Raw genomic sequence first — 20,016 nt, forward strand, 5'->3', positions numbered from 1 at the left:
AAGTATCGACTGTTAAAGCTGAAAGCATCATGTGCTATTTGTAACTTGCTGCAGGGTGAAAAACAGACGGTCACAAAGTCAGCAGAGGCCATGTTTGGAAGACATTTGCTGACTTGCTTTTCATTTAAAAGCAAAAACCTCAGCACAATAGTTGAATCTATGTAGAATATTTCAAGCAAAAGTCTTATTTTAAAAAAAAATGCAGGAGAGTATGGTCATGCTACAATGATGCCGTGTTTTGTCTAAGCTGCTTTGCTCTTGGCGTTACATTGAATCTGACCAGGATTGGCAGATTACTTCTTCCTGATGACTCTTTCAAGTTACTTATGAAAAGGTTATGGAGCAACCTTTTGATTTTTCTCTGAGAGAAATTATCTGGGTTCCAATAAACACTTTTGCACAAATAGTACTTTTTTTAGAGAGAGTTCAGTTTAAAAGCAAGCAATCTCTTCGATGACAAAATATGTTCATGCTGCATCCTATTCTTTGTAGAAGAAGATGTGTTTTAGGATTGAAAAGGTGGTGCAGAGGCTTTTAGTGAGGTGTCTCTCTCTCTCTGGTATACTGTACTTTGCAAAAGGGGCTTCATCACCCCTTGGAGCCCCACCTGTCTATTGTACAAAAAGATTCTAAGGTAGCTCCACTGCCTAGCGAGTGGAAGTGTCCATCCGACCTCCATGTCGTCATCTGATAATACTTCTGAGATCAGAAGAGATTATGTGCTGGAATAATGAATGTATACTGTGCCCTTCAACTCCAACTCCAGTAAGATGAATCACTTTCCTGCCTAACACAATCTAAATACTGTGACCACCTTACCTGTAACAGATGCTCAGACATACGAGACATATATTGGTGTTGCTGGCTAGGTCAGCATTAATTGCCCATCCCTAACTGCCCTCAAAGGTGGTAGATACCTGCCTTGTTGTAAGTCTATGTGGCATAGGTTCACCAGTACTGTTGGGGAGGAAATTTCAAGACTTTTGACCCATTGACGACAATATCGTGCCAAGTTGGGATGATTTGTAGCTTGGAGGGAATCTTTATAGTTGGTACAGTTCCTGTCTACTTGATGCCCTTGTCTTTCTCAGTGGTTGATGCAGGTTTGGAAGGGGTTAAAAGACAAAGCCTTGGTGAGTTTTAAAGTGCATCTCATAAATGGTTTCCACGTTGCCACCACACTACATTGGTATTTAGTGGAGGGAGTGAATGTTGAAGGTCTTGGATGTGGTGTCAATCAAGTGCGCTGATTTTTTCTGGATAATGTTGAGTTTCTTGTGTTGTTGGGGCTGCACTCATCCAGGCAAGTGGGGAGTATTCCATTCCAATTCTGCACTGTGCCTTGTAGATAGTGTTTGGCTTTGGTGAGTTAAGAAGTGAATCGCCAGTTGAATTCTCGGCCTATGTTCTGCTCTTGTAGCCACAGTATTTATATGGCTGTTCCAGTACAGTTTTTAGTCAATAGCAATGCCAGGATGATATTAGTTGGCAATTCAGCAATGGTAGTGTATTGAATATCAAGAAGCAAAGTGTGGGTTTTCTTGTTCAGGTAGTCATTGCCTGGCACGTGCAAGAATGTTTCAATCAGGCTTGGGCTGCTATGGATCTCTGCATTTGGATATGGACTGCTTCGGTACCTGAAGAGTTGCAAATGGTGCTGAACGGACCTTTGATTGTGTTTGTTTTCTGTCTGTTGGAATCATTTAGCTTTGTCTATCACAGGCTGCATGTACTGTTTGTCATACATGTAAAGTTATGTGGTACCTTTACTAGATTGACACTTCATTTTTAGGTAAGTCTGTCTTGATAATAGGGTAGAGGCTCTGCCAGGCTGTGAGGTTACAAATTGTAATGGAATCCGATTCTGCTGCTGATAGACATGAATTGCCCCGTGAGTTGTTTTGCTGTTCAAGTTGTATCCCATTTAGCATAATGAAGGGTGATATCTTCTATGTGATGGTAGGACTTTGTCTCCACAAAGACTGTGTGATGGTAAGTCCTATTGGTACTGTCATGGACAGAAGCATCTGGTAAAGGTAGATTGATTGATTAAAGACAAAGTAGGGTACACTTATCTCCCTTAGCAGGCTCAGTCAACACTACCAGAGTAGCTGTTTGGGGTGCTGGAAAAGCACAACTGGTCAGGCAGCATCTGAGGAGCAGGAGAATCTATGTTTCAGGCCTAATCAGGAATTAATGATCATTAGTGGACGTTGAGATAGATGTTGATGCAGTGATTTGTTCTATTCTAATTCTAAAGAGGCGCAGGACACTTCCAACTGGCCACTTATAAGCCCATTAGTCTTTTCTCAACTACCTGGGGGGAGATGAAAGATTTAGTTGACAATGTTATCAAGCAGCACTTACTCTCCCATAATCTGCTCACTGACTCCCAAACGTGCACCAAAGTATTGAGCTCTAGAAGTGATTGTTCTTAAGACAGAGTCCGATATCAAGAAGCCCGAGTAAAACAGAAGTGTGCAAATTGGGCATGACTCTTCATTGGCTGGAACGTAACTGGGCACAATGTTTGCATTTGTTAGAGGCTAATCATTTCTGCCTCTAGACATCACTGCAGGAGTTCCTCAGGGCAGTGTTCTAGGCTCACCCATCTTCAGCTGCTTCATCTTTACCTTCCCAGGGTCATAAATGGGGATATATTGCTGAAGACTTCACATTTTTCAGATAAAGAGGGCAGATTATGTTAGCATGCAGCAAGACCCTGGACAGTAATTAGGCTTGGGATAATTCATGGCAAACCAATTGCGTTACACGAGTATTAAGATAATGGTCATTTCCAGTAACAGAGAATTTGATAATTCCCCCTTTCACATGCAATGACTTTTTACCAGCAAAGAATTCCCCACTATCAGTATCCTCACGTCACTAGTAACCAGAAACTTAACAAGCCCAGCCACATATATGCTGGCATTCCTGAGGCGAGTAACTCTCCTGACCATCCCTTCCCCCCCCCCCCCCCCCACCCCAAAACTGTCCAGCACCTAGAGGGAGTAAGATGCAATACTCTTCATTTGATTGGCACTCCATCCACCATATTGTGCCTGAAATGGAGCGAAAGAGAGAATGTTTGTTTATGTGGCAGCAGATATTTTTACAAGATAGACTCCAGTTACCCTAAGTACCTTCAATAGTACAGGCTAAATCTGCAACCAACACCAGCAGAAAGAAGATTGCAGAAAGTGTAGGAGAACTTCATTGGCATGTTCCTCTCCAAAATCGCACTCCCCATCCGACCTCGAACTATATTGCCCTTCCTTCATCCATCACTGAGTCAAATTTGTGGAAGTCCATACCTCAGAGCACTCACTGTAGGAGCACCTTCCCAGGAGGCAGCTCACTATCCCTTTGTGCAATTGATGATGGGCAGTAAATGTTGCCCTTGCCAGTGCTGCACATCCTATCATTTTCCTTTTGAAATCTGTTTCAATTCCTTTTAATGTTAGTTTTAATTCCCACTTGGATGTTCTTTTTTTTTTAAAGCATCAACATATTTGACTGACTTGAATGAGGAAGCAGTTATGAAATTGCTTACACTACAGTTTGTGGCTGAATAATTACAGAAAGCACAAACCTTTTTTTGGAAATAATGTTCTTCTAACTCTACAATTGTTCAATTTGATCCAGATCAGCTATTTTAGGATCTCTTGAAATTTGTTGGAATAACAGACCAGAGAGTGGGTTGCCTTTTCTTCTGGCTCCAAAAACCATGATAGACTAGAGGTCTCAATTTAATTCCAAGCTGAGTGCTGCTTTGGCTTAAAAGATAGTCTAAGGGCCTGGAGACCAATTACACGAAGGAGGAAAATGAGCTAAAGGATTTATTTTGTACTTGGCAACCTTTACTGAGACGTATACCTGTCAGCATTTCTATTTATTGAGATTAACTATGCCTTCCTCCATTCAAACTGTCAACATGTATTTTCAAGTATAAACAATGTCCATTTACGCACCGAAGGAATACTGCTGCTGAGGGAATTGTTACCACGTGATGTACCGCACACATTCAGGAACACAAAAATTAAAGGAAACAGTTTTTTTTGTTGTGGTAATAGTTGTATGAAGTTCAAGGATTAAGAAATCTTTAATCTATCCAACTTTTGAACCGTTTATGTTGGATCAATACCCTTGATGCAACATTGATTTCCTCCTTGTTGAATCTACCATTACTGGGATTGTTTGGGTACCAACATTTTTCTGAGTAGTAGTGAAAAATGTTGATAAAACAACTGATTTCCTTTTGTTAAATCAAGAATGAAATGTTCAGAGTAAAAATTTCTGTAATACAGAAATGTTCATGTTGGTCAACATCAGGATATTTTCCATAAATTTACTTTCTCTTTACTCTTACTTTCAGGAAAGACTTGAGTGTGAAGTACCCTGAAGCTCTGCCATTTACTGTTCCTAATCTAGTGAGGTTCATTCTCTCGCATTCTACCCAGTTAGTTCATCAAGACCCATTCCAGTCTTGTAATCCAGACTGTATCCAAAAAGCAGCAGAATTACAGAAGGACCGAATTAGCCAACTGGAGAAAGAGCTGCAAAGACTCCGTGCAGAGATGCAGGTGTTGCATCAAGCTGAAAAGCAACTGGCTTTGCAGCTCTCAGCGACCAGACAGGAGGAGCAACAATTGAAGCTCCATAATCGAGCTCTGGAGGAGAAAAACGAAAAGCTGAAAAGTCATAATGAGAAACTACAAGATTTGTATAACCTGAGAAATGTAGAGCTAGCCAAAACAGCAGAGAAACTGAGTGAAATTACAGCAGTGTCTGAGAAACTCCTCAAAGAAAACACCTTGCTTAAGACATATATGGCCTCAATTGAAGAACTACTGGAGGAAAACACTTATCCCTCCTCAACTCCAGTTCGTGCTGAAGAGGAATCTCCGTTAACTTCCCATTCAGAAAATAATGCTGAAACCGAATCTTTTTCTTGTCATGACACACCTACATTGTGAAGAGAGATAATCATGAAACTGCAGATGCAAGGCATTCTGCTGCCTACCTTTTTAAAAAACAAAATTGTCCCAGGAATATAAACTATTCTACATTAGGTTGGCGGAGATCTCATGTGAAGTTCGAAATGTCAGTAAAAGTTTATTTCTGCAGAATTGTTTTTTTTAAACAAGAACTTCATTTATCAAGTTCCATTCTTGAGCATCTTTTTTGTAAATGAAAAATCTGGTAAAAGGGGAAATTCTTTATTTGTTTACATTTGAATATTGCACTAATGTGAAATTTGTTACACACAGTAAATTTTATTTCTGTAAATTAATGAATTACAGGAAGGGGAACAGAATCTGGTCATAAGATACAACAATCTATCAAGTTATTTTGAAATTATACTGTTTTAAGTACAATTTGACCATATTAAACATGCTTTGAATTAAAACAGAAAACTGCTCAGCCACCATTTTAACTTCACTGCAAACCTTCCGGATCATTTGCAGACTGTGAATTGCAGCATTCTCCATCATAGGCGCAGCCTGGAATCAGTTTAGGAAAAAGTGCTTTGGTAGCATCCTAGCAGTCATACACCACTTTAGCACAACCTCACTCTGTGCAAAATGCAAGAACGATTCTACATCTTTCATTTTATGATCCCATTGAAATAATGGCTCTCTTCCCCTTTTTAATTTTATTTTTTTTAAAAACCTTTCTAAAGACAATACAGGATCTAAGTTGAGGTGATGCAATACCCCCACCCTCACCATACAACCTAGGCTCAACAACAAAATATGTATTAGAGATGAAATAGCTGTATCATTAGGTAAATTATCAGCGCTGGTAGTGTTAGATTAATTTTTTAAAACAAAAGTTTACGTTGAATTTCTAATTCATTTCTAGTTTTTTTAATCTTCAAACTGCCCTATCTCAATACCCCCATCCTTGCCATACAACCTAGGCTCAACAACAAAATATGCATTAAAGATGATCACTTAACATGGCCTTTGCTGTGGTAACATTTACAGCAGTTCACTTTGTACTCTGGTAATACTATCCTGCACAATACAGAAAGAAGTTTTCATACTGATCAATGCAAATTATTTCCAGAGATCCACAGGTTCAGTAGGGATGAAACTTACAGTAGTTGCTCCATCAAAACAGGCTCAGTTAAAAAGGGATTAAAATTCAAGTAGGAAACACTGCAAAATAAACAGGAATTTTGAATGGCTAGTCTTGATCTTTGATAACATGCAGTTGCAGATCAACAGACTGCCTGGCTAGTCCTTGCTGTTTTCTGCTAACCTTGCTATTTGTTTTTAATAAGCAGCTTGAACAGAATTAAACCTTCACAGTATGAAGAATGATTATCCTACAAATGTTATTCAGTCCAAATGGCAAAATCTGCAGTTGTGAACTGTGACTGAATGTTAACCATGACCTTCGGTCCCATTAGCTGTCAGCTTAGCTTTCCGCTCTACCCGTGGCCCTTTGGCTGAGTACTGCACCAACAGAAAGGGCTCTTTGGTCTCGCCTTCTCCCACGATGCTTTCTTCATCTTCCGACTGACCTATTCGCTGCAGTCGCAGGTAGCACCAGCAGCCCAGGATCAATGCACCGAGAGCCGCGATGGCAATCAGAATCACAATAACTGTGACCACTCCGGTGGTGGGGCTGTGGTCCATAGACATGGCAAGTGTCCAGTGTAAGCCTTCAATTGCAGATTGTGAAAAAAGTGCTACTTCAAATCGATGGCTAGGATGTTTGGTAGAGGTGAGATTCTTGCAAAAAGGTCTGAAAGAAAAAAGTTTGAATAAGCATACTGTATTTGAGGGTTATTAGCTGGCACTGCAATAGAACAATTCACACTAATTTTCCGACACAAGATTTTGGTTGACTGTCCAGGTAAGAATCCTGTCTTTCCCCACCCTTTTTTTAAAAAATAAATTGAAGGATTTTCCCAAAGCACTTAGTTATAAAGTATTATTTTGTTTTGGCTGGGGGAATACCATGATTCTGAAATTCCCCCAGCCTCTATATTAAATAAACCAGCATTTAAAACTTTCCTTTCATTTACAATGCCATGGACCTAGCAGCTTTGCAAATGGTCCAGATGCTTTTAATATATTTTTGAACACATTGAATCTGACACACGGAGAGGAACGCAATACTATCTGGTAAGGCAAAACTCTGTGGAAGTTAAAGAAAAAGCGGCCACACTGAAATACCTATCCCAGTCTCTTCAGTATAATTGAATGTGTATGGTACAGGAAAAATTATGATCCATGTAATCTCAGCAATTGATGAATTCTCTTAAGTATAATGCTAAAGTAGACAGGTTTCCCAAATCAGGCCATTGCTATCTTTGCCCATTAACCTTTTACCATGAAAATTTCCTCTAATCAGAACAAAATGTATATTAATGAAGTTGGTTTCTGATACTCATAGCCAGCATGCTTCACTTAAATGTGGAATTATTTCTTGTTGCCCAGGTTAGAGGGTTTAATCATATTTAGTAATTCATCAGAAATGTGTGGTGCTACAGAACTGGTAGATAATAGTACAATTCCTATAGTAAAGAATTGGGACAGAAAATGTCCAGGGAATTAGAGTCAGGGCTTTTTGTTTTGAAAGATAATGAATTCCCTACAAAAGGAGAGACTAGAAGACCCATCTATAAATTAAATGTCATGAATAGTCAGCACTGATATACTTTACCAACTTTGGAAGGAAAGAATAGGCAATAAATATAGATGCGACTTGGATTTACAAAAGGCCTTCAATAAGGTGCCACAAAGTAAGGTTAAAGGTCAAAGTGTGTAGGCTCAGTGGTCAAAGTGGTTAAGTATATTGCTGGTTAGTTTTAAATCAGAAAGGTTTCATGGGAAAGGAATTCTTCCTAAGAATCAGTGCTGGGAACACTGCTGCTTAGAAATTACTTTCAGTTGTTTAGATGTTGAAATCGGGGCTCTTGTGGTGCAATGGTACTTGCTGATCGACCTATTCAGAGATGTTATTACAAACTTTGGAGCGGGTCAGAAACTATGTAGATTTTGGAATTGAAAAGACATTGCTACAATTGCAGCTGACTCCCAAGCCTTGCGGGTGGTGTGGAGAGGTGGTGCCAGGATAGTCATTTTCGCCCATTCTAATGATCTCCTATAAAACGTGAAGAGAGCTAAAAACAAGGTAGCATAGTTTAGTTGGCAGAGTTAGGGAGGTTGGAGTTGGAAGTGGTGCTGGAAAAGCACAGCAGGTGAGGCAGCATCAGAGGAGCAGGAAAATCCACATTTCTGGCAAAAGCCCTTGATGAAGGGCTTTTGCCCGAAACATCGATTTTCCTGCTCCTCTGATGCTGCCTGATCTGCTGTGCTTTCCCAGCACCACTCTGATCTCTACTCTGGTTTCCAGCATCTGCAGTCCTCAATTCTACCCAGAGTCAGGCAGATCACCTGTTGCTTGAAATGAGGTTGAATATAAGAACAAGGAGGCCTTAAGTGTATAAATTCACCAAAGTTCTATCAAAAGAACTCTACTCAGTTTCTGGGGAGGAAATTGGGAAGTAAGGGAATTAAGCTAAACCTTTCTTGAACATTCATTAGACAAAATGTTGAATGCAACTCTGCTGTGATCCAAAAAGGATAGAGGCACTGGAGTGGGTATGAAGATGATTTACAAGGATAATATTGGAAATACATGACTACGAGGGTGGAAAGAGATCTTGTTTTCTCTTTTGAAGAGGGGTGACCTAACAAAGGTCTTTAAAAATTAAGACATGTTTTGATGGAGAGAAGATAGATATTATTTTCATTTTTAGGAAAAGCACAACCACAGGTTATCACCAAGAAATCCAACACGGAATTCAGAAGAAATTTCTTACCCAAGCAGTGCTGAGAATGTGGAACTCACTACCAGGAGTTCTTGAAATGAATAGTAGTATAAATGCACTTGAGTGGAAGCCAGACAAGCAGATGATGGGGTGGAGGGTGATAATAATAGGCAAGATGAGAGGAGGCTAGAAGGAGCATAAATAGAGCATGGAGTGGTGGTGCTGAGTGGCCTATTTTATATATCCCATTAAGGGAAAGTCACCATAGACTTGACAGAAATAATTGGTGGTTTAACCTGAGGATTACCTTGCCACTATGAAGATAGTGACCTCAGTCAGTATCTCCTATATTGTCAAAGTCTTCTGTCAGTTTGCTGGAGGGACCACATTTTGTGTTTCAATTGGTCAAGTACATTATGCTACTACATTCTGTAGGAAGGACAAATTTTCACATTTTGCTGATCCTCTTTTTGTACATGAGCTGACATTGGTCAATTATTTGTAGTGACAGCCCCAAGCACTGTATTGCATTAAAAGGCTGTAATATGTGGACCACGGTAATAAAAACAAAACATGAAGGGTCTGAAGGAGGGTCAGTGGACCCAAAACACAAATTCTGCTTTCTCTCCACAGATGCTGTCAGATCGGAGTTCCTCCAGCAATTTGTGTTTGTATTTCTGATTTCTAGCGTCTGAAGATTTTTGGGTTTGTTTTTGAAAATTTTTTAAAAAATTCTTTAATTTGGATATTTCAAAGTCATCTAGTCCTGCAAGATTTAGTTTGGCAATGCTGTTCAAGATGTGTTATAGCCACCCTTAATGTCGCATATTTTACAAAATTGATTTTTAAAACTGGTTTGATAAAGTACATTTTTCATTAGTTTTTTAAAATTAGCTTCAATGCCCAGCTCGACAGTTCTTTATTATTGAGAATGGTACACATTGACTAAGATAGATTTGGAATAATTGAAAGAATCAGTGACAAGCCTAAGTGTAGAAGGGATAACTAAAGCTTTTTTTTAATTGAAAAGGACACGGTAGTTGAAAGATAGGACAGAGACAGCTGGAGGCTCTGTCATCAGGCACAAAACATAAGCAGGCAATATGGACGTCTGACTGATACAAGGGAAGATTAGATCCTGAACATGATCACATGGCCACGTTTGTGCAGCAATTTGAAGTGGTGACAAGGATTTTAAAATTTATAATGCTGGGTCAAGAATCCTTGTAGGTGATCAAAGTGAAACTGGTCTTCTATTGCAGGATCGTTCTCGTGTCCAAAACTGCCAAAACGTAATCGCATAATGCATCATTTTAACAGTTGCAGAAATGAAATTCCTAAAAGCATTTTCAAATCAAGTGCCTTTAAATGCATGCACACTGAAAAATCGATGGGACATAAATAGTAAACACTGCCAGGAGATTGCATTAAAAGGTTATAGCACATTTTCCAGGAGTTTGGAAACTAAATTAACCAAGCTATAGCTCCGAAATATTTTGAGCAAGTCTAAATGTTTACATGAAGTTTTGTAGAGATCTAACGTTAACTCTTATTCCGTTGAAAACGGCTGAAGGTTCTAATCTTGCAAACATCAAGGCAAATTAAAAGAATGCCACATTTCAAGCAATCACAACTTATAATACAGTAGATTGCTGAATATGTATTTTGTTACTCCTCCCTCAATAAGTAATAAGCCAGTTAATGCTATTACACACAGATCAAGAATGTGTATGATTTGGTCACTGGGTGTGCAGAGTTATCCAATTAGAGTTTGAATGGACTTGTTACTGTTGACTCCTAGATCCCAGGTGATTTTCCCAGCCATGTATGTACATGCGTGTACACTTCAGCTGAAAACAGGACAGTTTAATGACACCATAGTAAAATAGCCCCCTGGACTACACTGACACATTACAAGATGACAAATGGTCTCAAGAACAGAATGCTGGAGGGCAGCCAGAGACTCTGCTGAAACACCCTTAGAGCTTCTTCTTTTGGGAAAAGATTCTAAGAATGTGTGCCTTGAAGATTTTGGATTGTGGCAGGCTCCTGTTTAAAACAAAATGTCATTCTGGTCAAATCACTTTTAATGTTTTCCAACTGAGAAGCTAGCTTCAGAACTTTGTCTTTTGCTCAAGCTAGGTTCACTCTAGCCCCTTGATCAAACGTAAACCACCACATGCTGCTAAAACCAGCAGAATCTGAAACAAGTTCGGAAGTCAGCAACACTAGTCCAATGGGTTTATTTAAAATCACAAACTTTTGGAGCACTGCTCCTTCATCAGGTGAAGCTCACAGACGAAGGAGCAGCGCTCTGAAAGCCTGTGATTTCAAATAAACCTGTTAGACTGTAAGCAGGTATTATGGGCCTTCAGAATTTGTCCACCCCAGTCCAACACCGGTGCCTCCACATCAGAATCTGAAACATATTTGGCTTTACTCATTAAATGTTTTTGTGGGAGGCAGAGAAAGGAGACATTTTAAAATAGTTTATTAGCCATTCAGCAAATTCAAGTTGGAACCTTTGAAATTCCATTCCAATAGCATCAGTTTTGATTGCATTTTACTGCCTGATGCAGGGAAGAACTTTATCGATCAACACAAAATTCAGATTGGCATCCTCAGCCTTCCAAAAATATTCTGAAATTTATATCTGTTGTGCTACACCCAGAATTATTCCACCCAGATCATAAATCAGTATACCTTGACTAATATACAAATGGATAATGTGGGGGGCTTGATACAAGCAGCTCTTACACAGTAAATCAGCAAACCTGATGGGATCTGCATGGTTGTCTGTTCCTAATGTGCATGTATTAACATTTCCACATGCACACCGATTCACTTTTTAAAAGACAAAAAAAGGTACAAAGAGGGTTAAAAAAAATTATTCAATGAATTCCCTTGTCATGGCTGGGATTACTTGAGGAAAGCTGTGAAGCAGGAATGCAAAGCAAGCCTGCTACAGGGGAATTTCAATCAGTTACAATGGTGCACGTGCAAAACTTGATACCATCTTCTCTTGAACTATGAAAAGCATGCAGCTGTACAATTACAGATGTCCCACTCTTAGGTTCTTCTATAATACCCAAGATTAATTTTTTTTTAAATAGTACCATTTTCTTTCCTAAATGTAGTGTGACTATGCTCTGTAACAAATGTTAGATCTATTCACAACAGCTTTGATGCTTTTCAATGTTGTCTGCATTATTAAGTTATAGCTTTAATAACATGTTTCATCTACAGCCACATGTGAAATCTAACCAGATTAAGAACGTGAATGAAATAACTCCCACAGTATCAACAGATGTCTTGACGTTGAGTTCCTATTGCTAAGGAAAGTTTTGTGGAGATTGCAACCTGCTTTCCTTTAGGCTATTGGGCTGAACTTTGATCATCCCTCTGCTACGTTTAAAAGTTTCCATGGGGTGCAGGAAGACTGGGACTTTCTTTTTGCACAAAAGAAAGGATACTGTCCATGTAAAGTTCCTGTTGTTGTCATTTCTACTTTGCAGAACCAAGTGGATAATGAGTAGGAAGTGACAAGACCAGAAAATTGCTCCATAAATACACAGTTTCCTTTAGAAAGGAAATATTTCGGATCAACTAGTTTGTACTGGCTCACTGGCATTCTCAAAATTGTCACTATTAAACCCTGATGAAACTTTTTAACTCTGAGACAAAAGTTATTCTTTAAATATTAACTTCAGTGAATTTAGATATTTTTAAACAAATTTATCTTTAAAAAATGTGAAAAGGGTAGACTCACTTCTGTTCTAACCAAGGTTTATCATAGACAGATGAGGGTCTAACATTTTCCCTCTGATAGCTAAGCGGTATTTCAAATGTATTGAATTAGTTCCCCTACCCCACTCCCCACACGTAAAGAGTCAACATTTAAAATAAAACATGAAAGTTAAATCTGACATTCCTTATCAATGATTATTCTGTGTTTTTTCTATCTTAATTAATTTGTTACTCTCAAGCAACATTTATCCACACTATTGGCTAATTTATGGATCTGCCAAAAAAAATTATTCAGTATTTTAATCAGATTTTGAAAGACAGACAATCCAGTACTACTGTGAAAACATGTTTCATCGAAAATATTAAAATATTTGAAGGAGTGTCTGCATTTTAATCCTAATCACTGCAATTGGTTTTGAAGATTCATTTTCAAACTCAAACACATTAGGTCAACATTTGTAGCATCCAGTTATATGAAAACCAAGTCATAAATTAATACAATGAATCACTGAAGGATTTTTTTGTAAATGTTTATCAAAGATATTCGCAGAACGAGTAGCAGCATCTCCCATTGTTATCAAGTTTGTTAGTTTTTAAAAAAGGTTCAAGACAGGTTTGAACTTGAGACACTAAAGGCATGAAGGCAAATGGAGAGAGTATGGCAGTGAGATTGGCTGATAGTCTTTGATAAGACTGAACAGCATAGCAGACCTGACATGCCAAATGATCTTCTCTTCCGACAATTTTCTGTTTCTACAATCAAACCTCATGGTGACTGATCAACTTTTTTTTTCTTATGAGTAGTTCTAATGTATCCCAAAAATTTTCATTTAGGGCACACTCCAACACCCATTTCTTGCCTATATCATATTAATGTTGTAAACGGTTCCTTGTTTTTGGATTCTGTTGTGCCTGTCCCACCTTTCAAAACCATCATAAGCACACATCTGTTCATAAATGATGCTGCCCGAGCAAACTGGCCTCCCAGTTCTCCAACCCTTCCTTCCCCCTAACATTCTTCATCATGAGATCCAAGAGCACACTGTGTTCCACAATGCCCTATCTGAATTTCTCCAAGCAAATATGTAGCGATCCCACTGTGGTAAAATAGCCCCAACCAAGGAAATGAAAAGTATTGTATGCTTCTCTCTGTCTCTAACCATGTGCCATAACAGTGCTTTTATTCCATTGTTGAGCTAAGTGGCACTGCTGTTTGGTTCTGTGCTTACATATCTTTTAACAGCCAGGAAATTTAAATTTTAGGTTGAAGCAGGTTGTAAATTAACTCTTCTGCTCAAGTGTATGTAAAAAGGCCAAGAGCTGTTCTCTCTCTGGTCTGGTCTAGGTCGCAAACAACAATACCAAAACACACTGACTAGTCGGTTATCCAACTTGCTGTTTGAGTGGCTTTGTGGTGTACAAATTAGTCACTTCTGCCTATACAGCACTGGTGCAGACTTCCTGCAGACATGAAAGACATTATAAATGAATATTACCTCTATAATAACCTACAGATTTTGTTTTAAAAAGGGACAAACTTTATCTAAAAAACAAAATTTTAAACCACTAAGCCAGATGGAGAGGAAATATTAGCTCTTGACTTTTTACTTTATTGGTAATATACAATATCTGAGCCAAAAAGAGCTATTTTTAAAAAAGCAAAAAGCAAATTGGAAAAAATAATTTTGCCAATACAAGAGGCATCTGTATCAAATTTCCAAAATCTTCACAAGAGAATATAGTATCTTAAAGAATCAACATTCTAGTGTCATAAGTCTGTTGCATTCATACTGTAGTTTTATTTTGCTTGTAAATATTATTGCTGCCAGTAGGAATTTGAAAATAGCAAATATCTGCACCTAAAATCAAACATTAAAAAACTTTAGTTTGCTGCATACACCATGTGCTCTCAGATACAAGCTGCTCCTATGACTAGACAGAGATCTTAAAAACACATGGTTTGTCTGTTTCCCCAGTCCTCTCCCTGCAAAATTGCTCTGCCCAGACCAGATTAAGTGACCCGCACTACACTGGAATTTGGATCCTGTTCTTTAGTAGAGTGGCACAAACTTCCCAGGGTCATCACACCTGTGTAGTGATGTACTTGGTCAAATAATAATAAAATGGATTGCTTTGAAGAACTTACTCCACCTTGATTGTGGAACTACAGCACTTCTATGCTGAAGCTCTGTAAAAATCAGCAGATTAGAATTGAAGTGGATGTGCTGACGTAAGGACTGCCTGAGTTCACAGTGTTTAGCTATTATTTTTTTTCCACAAGGATATTGCACAGTTTGTATTTCAATATATATGACCTACGCACAATACAGCAGCTGCAACGATTCCAGTTTGTTTCCTTTCTAAAATTGGCAGATGGAATATAATGTGGGAAAATGTGCTTCAGCAGGAGGAATAGAGGAGCTGATTATTTAAAACGGAGAAAACTACAGAACAGGGAGGTTTGGGAGTGCTCATGATTACTAACATCTACGTTCAGGGTAATAGGGAAGGCATACAGAATGTTAGCTTTATTTCAAACGGAATGGAGTTTAAATGCAAGGAGCTCTTGCCTAATATTATCCAAGGCATAAGTCAAGCCACAGCTGGAATGCTCAACAGTTCGGGGTCCCTTAGGAAAGATATACTGGCATTGCAAGCAGTCCACAGAAGGATCACTGGAATGTTACCAGGTGTGGAAAATTTACCTTAGGAGGAACATTTGAGTGGTTTGGGCCTGTATTTATTGGACTTCAGAAAAATGAAAGGCAACCTTTTATTGAAACAAGATTCTTAAGGAACTTGGCAGGTTAGATGTGGAGCAATTGTTCCCCTTTGTGGGAGTCTAGGATCAGACAGCATAATCTCAGAGTAAGTAGTCACTCATTTAAATGAGGAATTTCTTCTCTAAGGGTTGTGAATCAATGAAATTCTTTTCCACAAAAGCAATCAAGGCTGGGCCATTATATTCAAGACTGAGATGGATGTTTAATAGGTAAGAGAATCAAGAGTTAGAGGGAAAAGGCTGGAAAGTGGAGTTGAGGATTATCAGATCATTCTATTTTATAGGATGGCAGAGCAGATTTTATTACTGAATGGGCTTCTGTCCTTATGTTTTATAGTCAGGCGAGCAGGGCAAAACCTTTTCAGTGGTATTTTCCAACCACAGTTGGATAAGTGAATTTTAAAAAAGTTAATGTGGTAATTCCCAAGATATTAGCATAAGTCCTACACAGGTTAGTTACCAGCTAATATAGTTTCAGTCAATGTTCATGTGTTTCTATTACATAAAACTGTAAGATAGGGTCTTTGTGGCATAGTTTCAATGTCTCTACCTTTGAATCAGAAGGCCTGCGTTCAAGTCCCACATGGTCCGGATGTGTGCAATACAACCTCTCAATAAGATGACTCATAATATCCAAAACTAAGTTTTTTTTAAACCACCTTGTTACTTAATCTGAGATTGCATTGTGTAGCATTGAAAAAGTAACTTCTTTCCCATTGCAGGGTATAAACTTCTCATTCAGCAAAAAATAAAAACGTGATAACATTTGCTCATATTATCTAATTTCTACCATTGAACTTCTTGAGAGATCACTAGTCCATTGGTATACCATGTAGTTGTATAACCTAACAAGTCCCATTGAAATGAATTCTGATACAGACCACAACAACATCTGCCTTATATACACAGTTCATTTCACAAAGGAAACCTCAAGATGTTTAATTAGTGGCAAATTAAACATAAAAGAGCAGGAAGCAAGCTGCAGAATTCTCCACTTTCTCAACAAAATCAAGAACCAGGGATGCTGGAAATCTGATCAATAAGAACAGAAATTGCTGAACAAACTCAGCAGGTCTTTCAGCATCTATGGAAAGAAAACAGAGTTAACGTTTCAGGTCTGCTGGCGTAAAGGTCCAAAAGAAACATCACTGGACCTGAAACTCTTATCCTGTTTTGTTCCCAAAGATGCTACTAGACCTGCTGCGTTTTTTTTGTTTTGACTCAATTTTTAACATGTTTACTTGCCATTTGTTTGATGGTGCACTTCAGTTGTAATAAGTGCCTTGCAGCAAAACCTGAAGACCCCTGTCGCCAAGAGTCTGATATTATGACCATAGGAGCAGTAGGCCAATCAGCCTATTGAGACTGCTTTGCCAAACAAGTAAAACCATGTCATTACTCAATTAATGATTATTTCAACTGGTGATACTTTTTTAAAAATTACCTGGTCTAACAAACATCAGCACAACACACATAAAAAAACTAAACACAAATATTAATATATCAATCAAAATCTTAACAATGTTTGAATTTTCATTTTCACATGAGATTTTTGCTAATATTTGCTCAACCCAGGATGGAACTGGTCAGCCAGAGAGATAAAAAAAACCTGGGGTGAGAGGGGAAAATTCCTGGGGACAAATTCAGGGGATTATCAAGGGACTTTATATTCCATTCCATCAAGAATGACCCCCTAAGAGCATAAGCACAAACAGAGTTTTCCGTGGTTGAACATGCCAAAGACAGCAATAGGTTAGTTGTATGACCATGAACTATCCTGACACTGTTCTCTAATGACAACCACCAAACCACACACAATGTTAAAACAGTTCCGAAAAAAATAAACTGTGCTAATGACCAGATTCACAATTTTAATAATCCTTCAGTATTGTCCAAAATACAGCAAAACTGCAGTTCACCCAACCACAATGTCCAAATGAATTTTAAAAGGAACCAATATTAATTTGTATATATTTTTATATTTACACTGATTATAGTGTTTTACATAAATATGTTATTACACTGAATCTATATAACATATGCATATAAAATTACACCGGATTATTTTATAAAATATAGATTTTTATTTAAAAAGTATATATAAATATAGAAACTACAACAATCTAGGGAAGTAACAAAAATTCAATTTCAGGCCGTGACTAGAGTTAAAATGTATCACAAACTACGTACATCTAGATATGATTAGCAGCCAGTTATTTCCCCTACGACACACACTTGGTATCCCCCCACCCTCCGAGAAGGTACCAGGCTCTGTCTCCAGCGATTAGCACCCAAACGTGCAGGCTCTCGGTACCTGAAGGAGCACTCACTTTCATTCAAAGGTGCAGACTCTCAGCAGCCTGACAATGTTACGGTGGAAACGCTGCATTGCTTTGTTTCCCCACCTCCCCCCACTCTCCTCCTGCATTGCTACAAGATTACCGCAGCGCCCCTGAACATTGTGCCTCAATGTACAGGGGACTCAGTAACAAGCACAGAAGGGAGAGAGAGAAAAAAAAATAAGAGGCGGCTTTTGTTTTAAGGAAAGACGCAACGATTGCAAAAGTCCCCCGACTGCTCACCATCTTTTCACATTGCAGCCCCAGAGTGAATCACTCCTCGCTTCTTACAGCATTCCCCGCAGAAATCTCCGGTCTCTCTCTCTCTGCATTTTATTGCTGTTTATTCCCGTCTCCGAGCCCCCAGCTGCTGGGCTCCGCTCCGCTCGCCTCTCGGTCTCTCTCTCTCTCTCTCTCTCTGCCCCAGCTTTCCTTCCCCCTAGCCCCAACCAGCTGCCCCAGTCACTTCCACACACTCGCAGTGAGGGGCTGATCGATTCACACAAGCACCGCCCGTCCGTCCCCTCTGAGATCATCCGCTTCCCTCCTGATTGACAGAGACATACAGAGAGAGAGAGAGAGAGCTGCCCACAACACGAACCAGCCAAGAGCAAGGAGGCTGGCAGGTGAAGGATCCATTTTGATAGTCTCATGAAGCTGTGCAGAATCCTACATCCAGCCTCTGGTCCCTCATCCACTGCACCTTTTATTCATTTTAATACGCCATTCTGACAACAACAAAAAAACAGTGAAGCTGCACAACAAAATATTTTTTTAATATATAAAGCGTGAGATCTGGTCTGCTCTTAATTCAAACCTGGTTCCTTCAGTGATTCAGATTTGCATTTGTAACAAATTACCATCTCGCCTTTGTTTGGCAAATAATTTGGATCATTGACTTTTGGTAATATTTCAATTCTCAGTAGCTATTCCATGCGGGTCCTGTACACGCACTAGGGTTGGAGACCTACCCTCGAATGATTATAGATTTTTTTCCTGTTTCGATTTTTTTTAATAAAGGGAACTTTTTTGTTGTTCTGTGCGGTGAGGGAATAAAGCTGTTTTCCATTTTCAGCGAATCGCTGTGAATTTAACTCCTGTGCAGCCACAAAATGCATTTGCAAAATTTGAGCTCTACCATTGCATAGCCATGCCTCTATTTCATGTCCATTAAGTTTATTTCAGTCTGTGTTTAACCAGGTGAGTCGACTCCACCTTTTTGAAAATCTCCGGTTTTTGTCCCTATGTTGAATTTGGTGTATTCTGCAATTCCTTTCCATTATGACAGCACATTGCAATTTAACTCCTGTTGCTGTTTAAATCAAAGCAACATTTTTAATTCTTATAATTAATAATTTACTTGGTTTGCTACCACTGTATTTAAGCAGACCTGAATTTTAAAGAACAGACAGAACTCTGAGAACCTCCAAATGCCTTTTAAAAACTTGTCACAGCGGGGTGTGGACATTAGACATCAATAATAATCTGTCTAGGGAGAACATTGTCATTCAGGAGATCTTTGATTGGGGCTTGGAACTCCAAGCAGGAGCATGAGCTGAAATGTTGGGTTTACAGGAATGAGCTCAGTGTGTTATTATAACTCTGCCCACACTCTTAACAGACAGCAACTCCCACCCCCACTCTAACAGGCCCGCCATCATGAGGGGGTCACTAGCACTTTCAAGCTTTGAAATAAGGTCGCAGTGCGAAACAGTTTGCAAAGTTCTGCTTTAAATCGATAGGAAGCCCGCCTTTGCTGGAAGAGCTGGATTTCGAACCCACACCAGAGAGGGTCCATAAGGCTGGGCCAAGTCTGAGGTGCTGATGCTGTCCCGTCTGAGCTCATCAAGAAAGAGAATCTGCCGCTCCTGCAGCGTCTGCACAAACCTCTTTGTCTTTGCGAGAGGTGGAGCCTCAGGATCTGTGTGATGCCAAGACTGTGACTCTGTACCAGAACAATGACGTCCACCCTGCCTACAAAATCAATCGAGGCACCTCCTTTCTGAGCATCATGTGTGAAAAGTATGGTTGCCCTTGTGAGACTGGAGGATCCAGTCACAGGCAGCCCTGAATGCCAGCGTAGTATCAGAACTGGAAGGTCCACAGTTGACTTGATCTCCTCAGTCCCACAGCAACACGAGGATGTGAGCAAAGGAAACAAAGAACAACTATGTATGGACTGTATGGATTTCACCAAAGGCCATGGGCTGTAAGAGCTGCTGGAGAAACTTGGTACTCAATGTGATCTCTCCATGACAACAGGTTGGCTAAGGTCGATTATGACCAGCTAACATCAGACTCTTTGAGATGTTCAGTAAGGCAGTGTACTGACTCACTGACACCCTTTGGCAATTTAT

General features: G+C 39.3%; 2 protein-coding genes across 5 annotated transcripts in view; one reads left to right on the forward strand and one right to left on the reverse strand.

The window, feature by feature from the left end:
- Positions 1-5,417, forward strand: part of txndc11 (thioredoxin domain containing 11) — an 81,154-nt gene extending 75,737 nt beyond the window's left edge. For all 3 annotated transcript variants that reach the window (XM_043711987.1, XM_043711988.1, XM_043711989.1), the window contains one exon: positions 4,376-5,417. In XM_043711987.1, the coding sequence (XP_043567922.1) occupies positions 4,376-4,976 (601 nt within the window). In that variant the 3' untranslated portion in view covers positions 4,977-5,417. The remainder of the gene's footprint in view (positions 1-4,375) is intronic.
- Positions 5,204-18,183, reverse strand: snn (stannin). 2 transcript variants are annotated; one of them, XM_043711990.1, is made up of 2 exons: positions 17,903-18,183; positions 5,204-6,756 (listed from the first exon to the last, which is right to left on the reverse strand). In XM_043711990.1, exon 2 carries the CDS (start codon positions 6,651-6,653, stop codon positions 6,393-6,395), a length of 261 nt encoding a protein of 86 aa, XP_043567925.1. In that variant the 5' UTR covers positions 6,654-6,756; positions 17,903-18,183; the 3' UTR covers positions 5,204-6,392. The 2 variants fall into 2 exon arrangements, with proteins under 2 accessions (XP_043567925.1, XP_043567926.1); XM_043711991.1 differs by lacking the exon at positions 17,903-18,183 and adding an exon at positions 17,651-17,746.
- Positions 18,184-20,016: the final 1,833 nt, after the last annotated feature.

This window comes from Chiloscyllium plagiosum, chromosome 21, assembly GCF_004010195.1.
Source record: "Chiloscyllium plagiosum isolate BGI_BamShark_2017 chromosome 21, ASM401019v2, whole genome shotgun sequence".
Lineage (NCBI taxonomy): Eukaryota > Metazoa > Chordata > Chondrichthyes > Orectolobiformes > Hemiscylliidae > Chiloscyllium > Chiloscyllium plagiosum.

Coding starts and splice junctions, on each gene's coding strand:
- snn (XM_043711990.1), bottom strand. CDS start 6,653: ATGTCTATGGACCACAGCCCCACCACCGGAGTGGTCACAGTTATTGTG.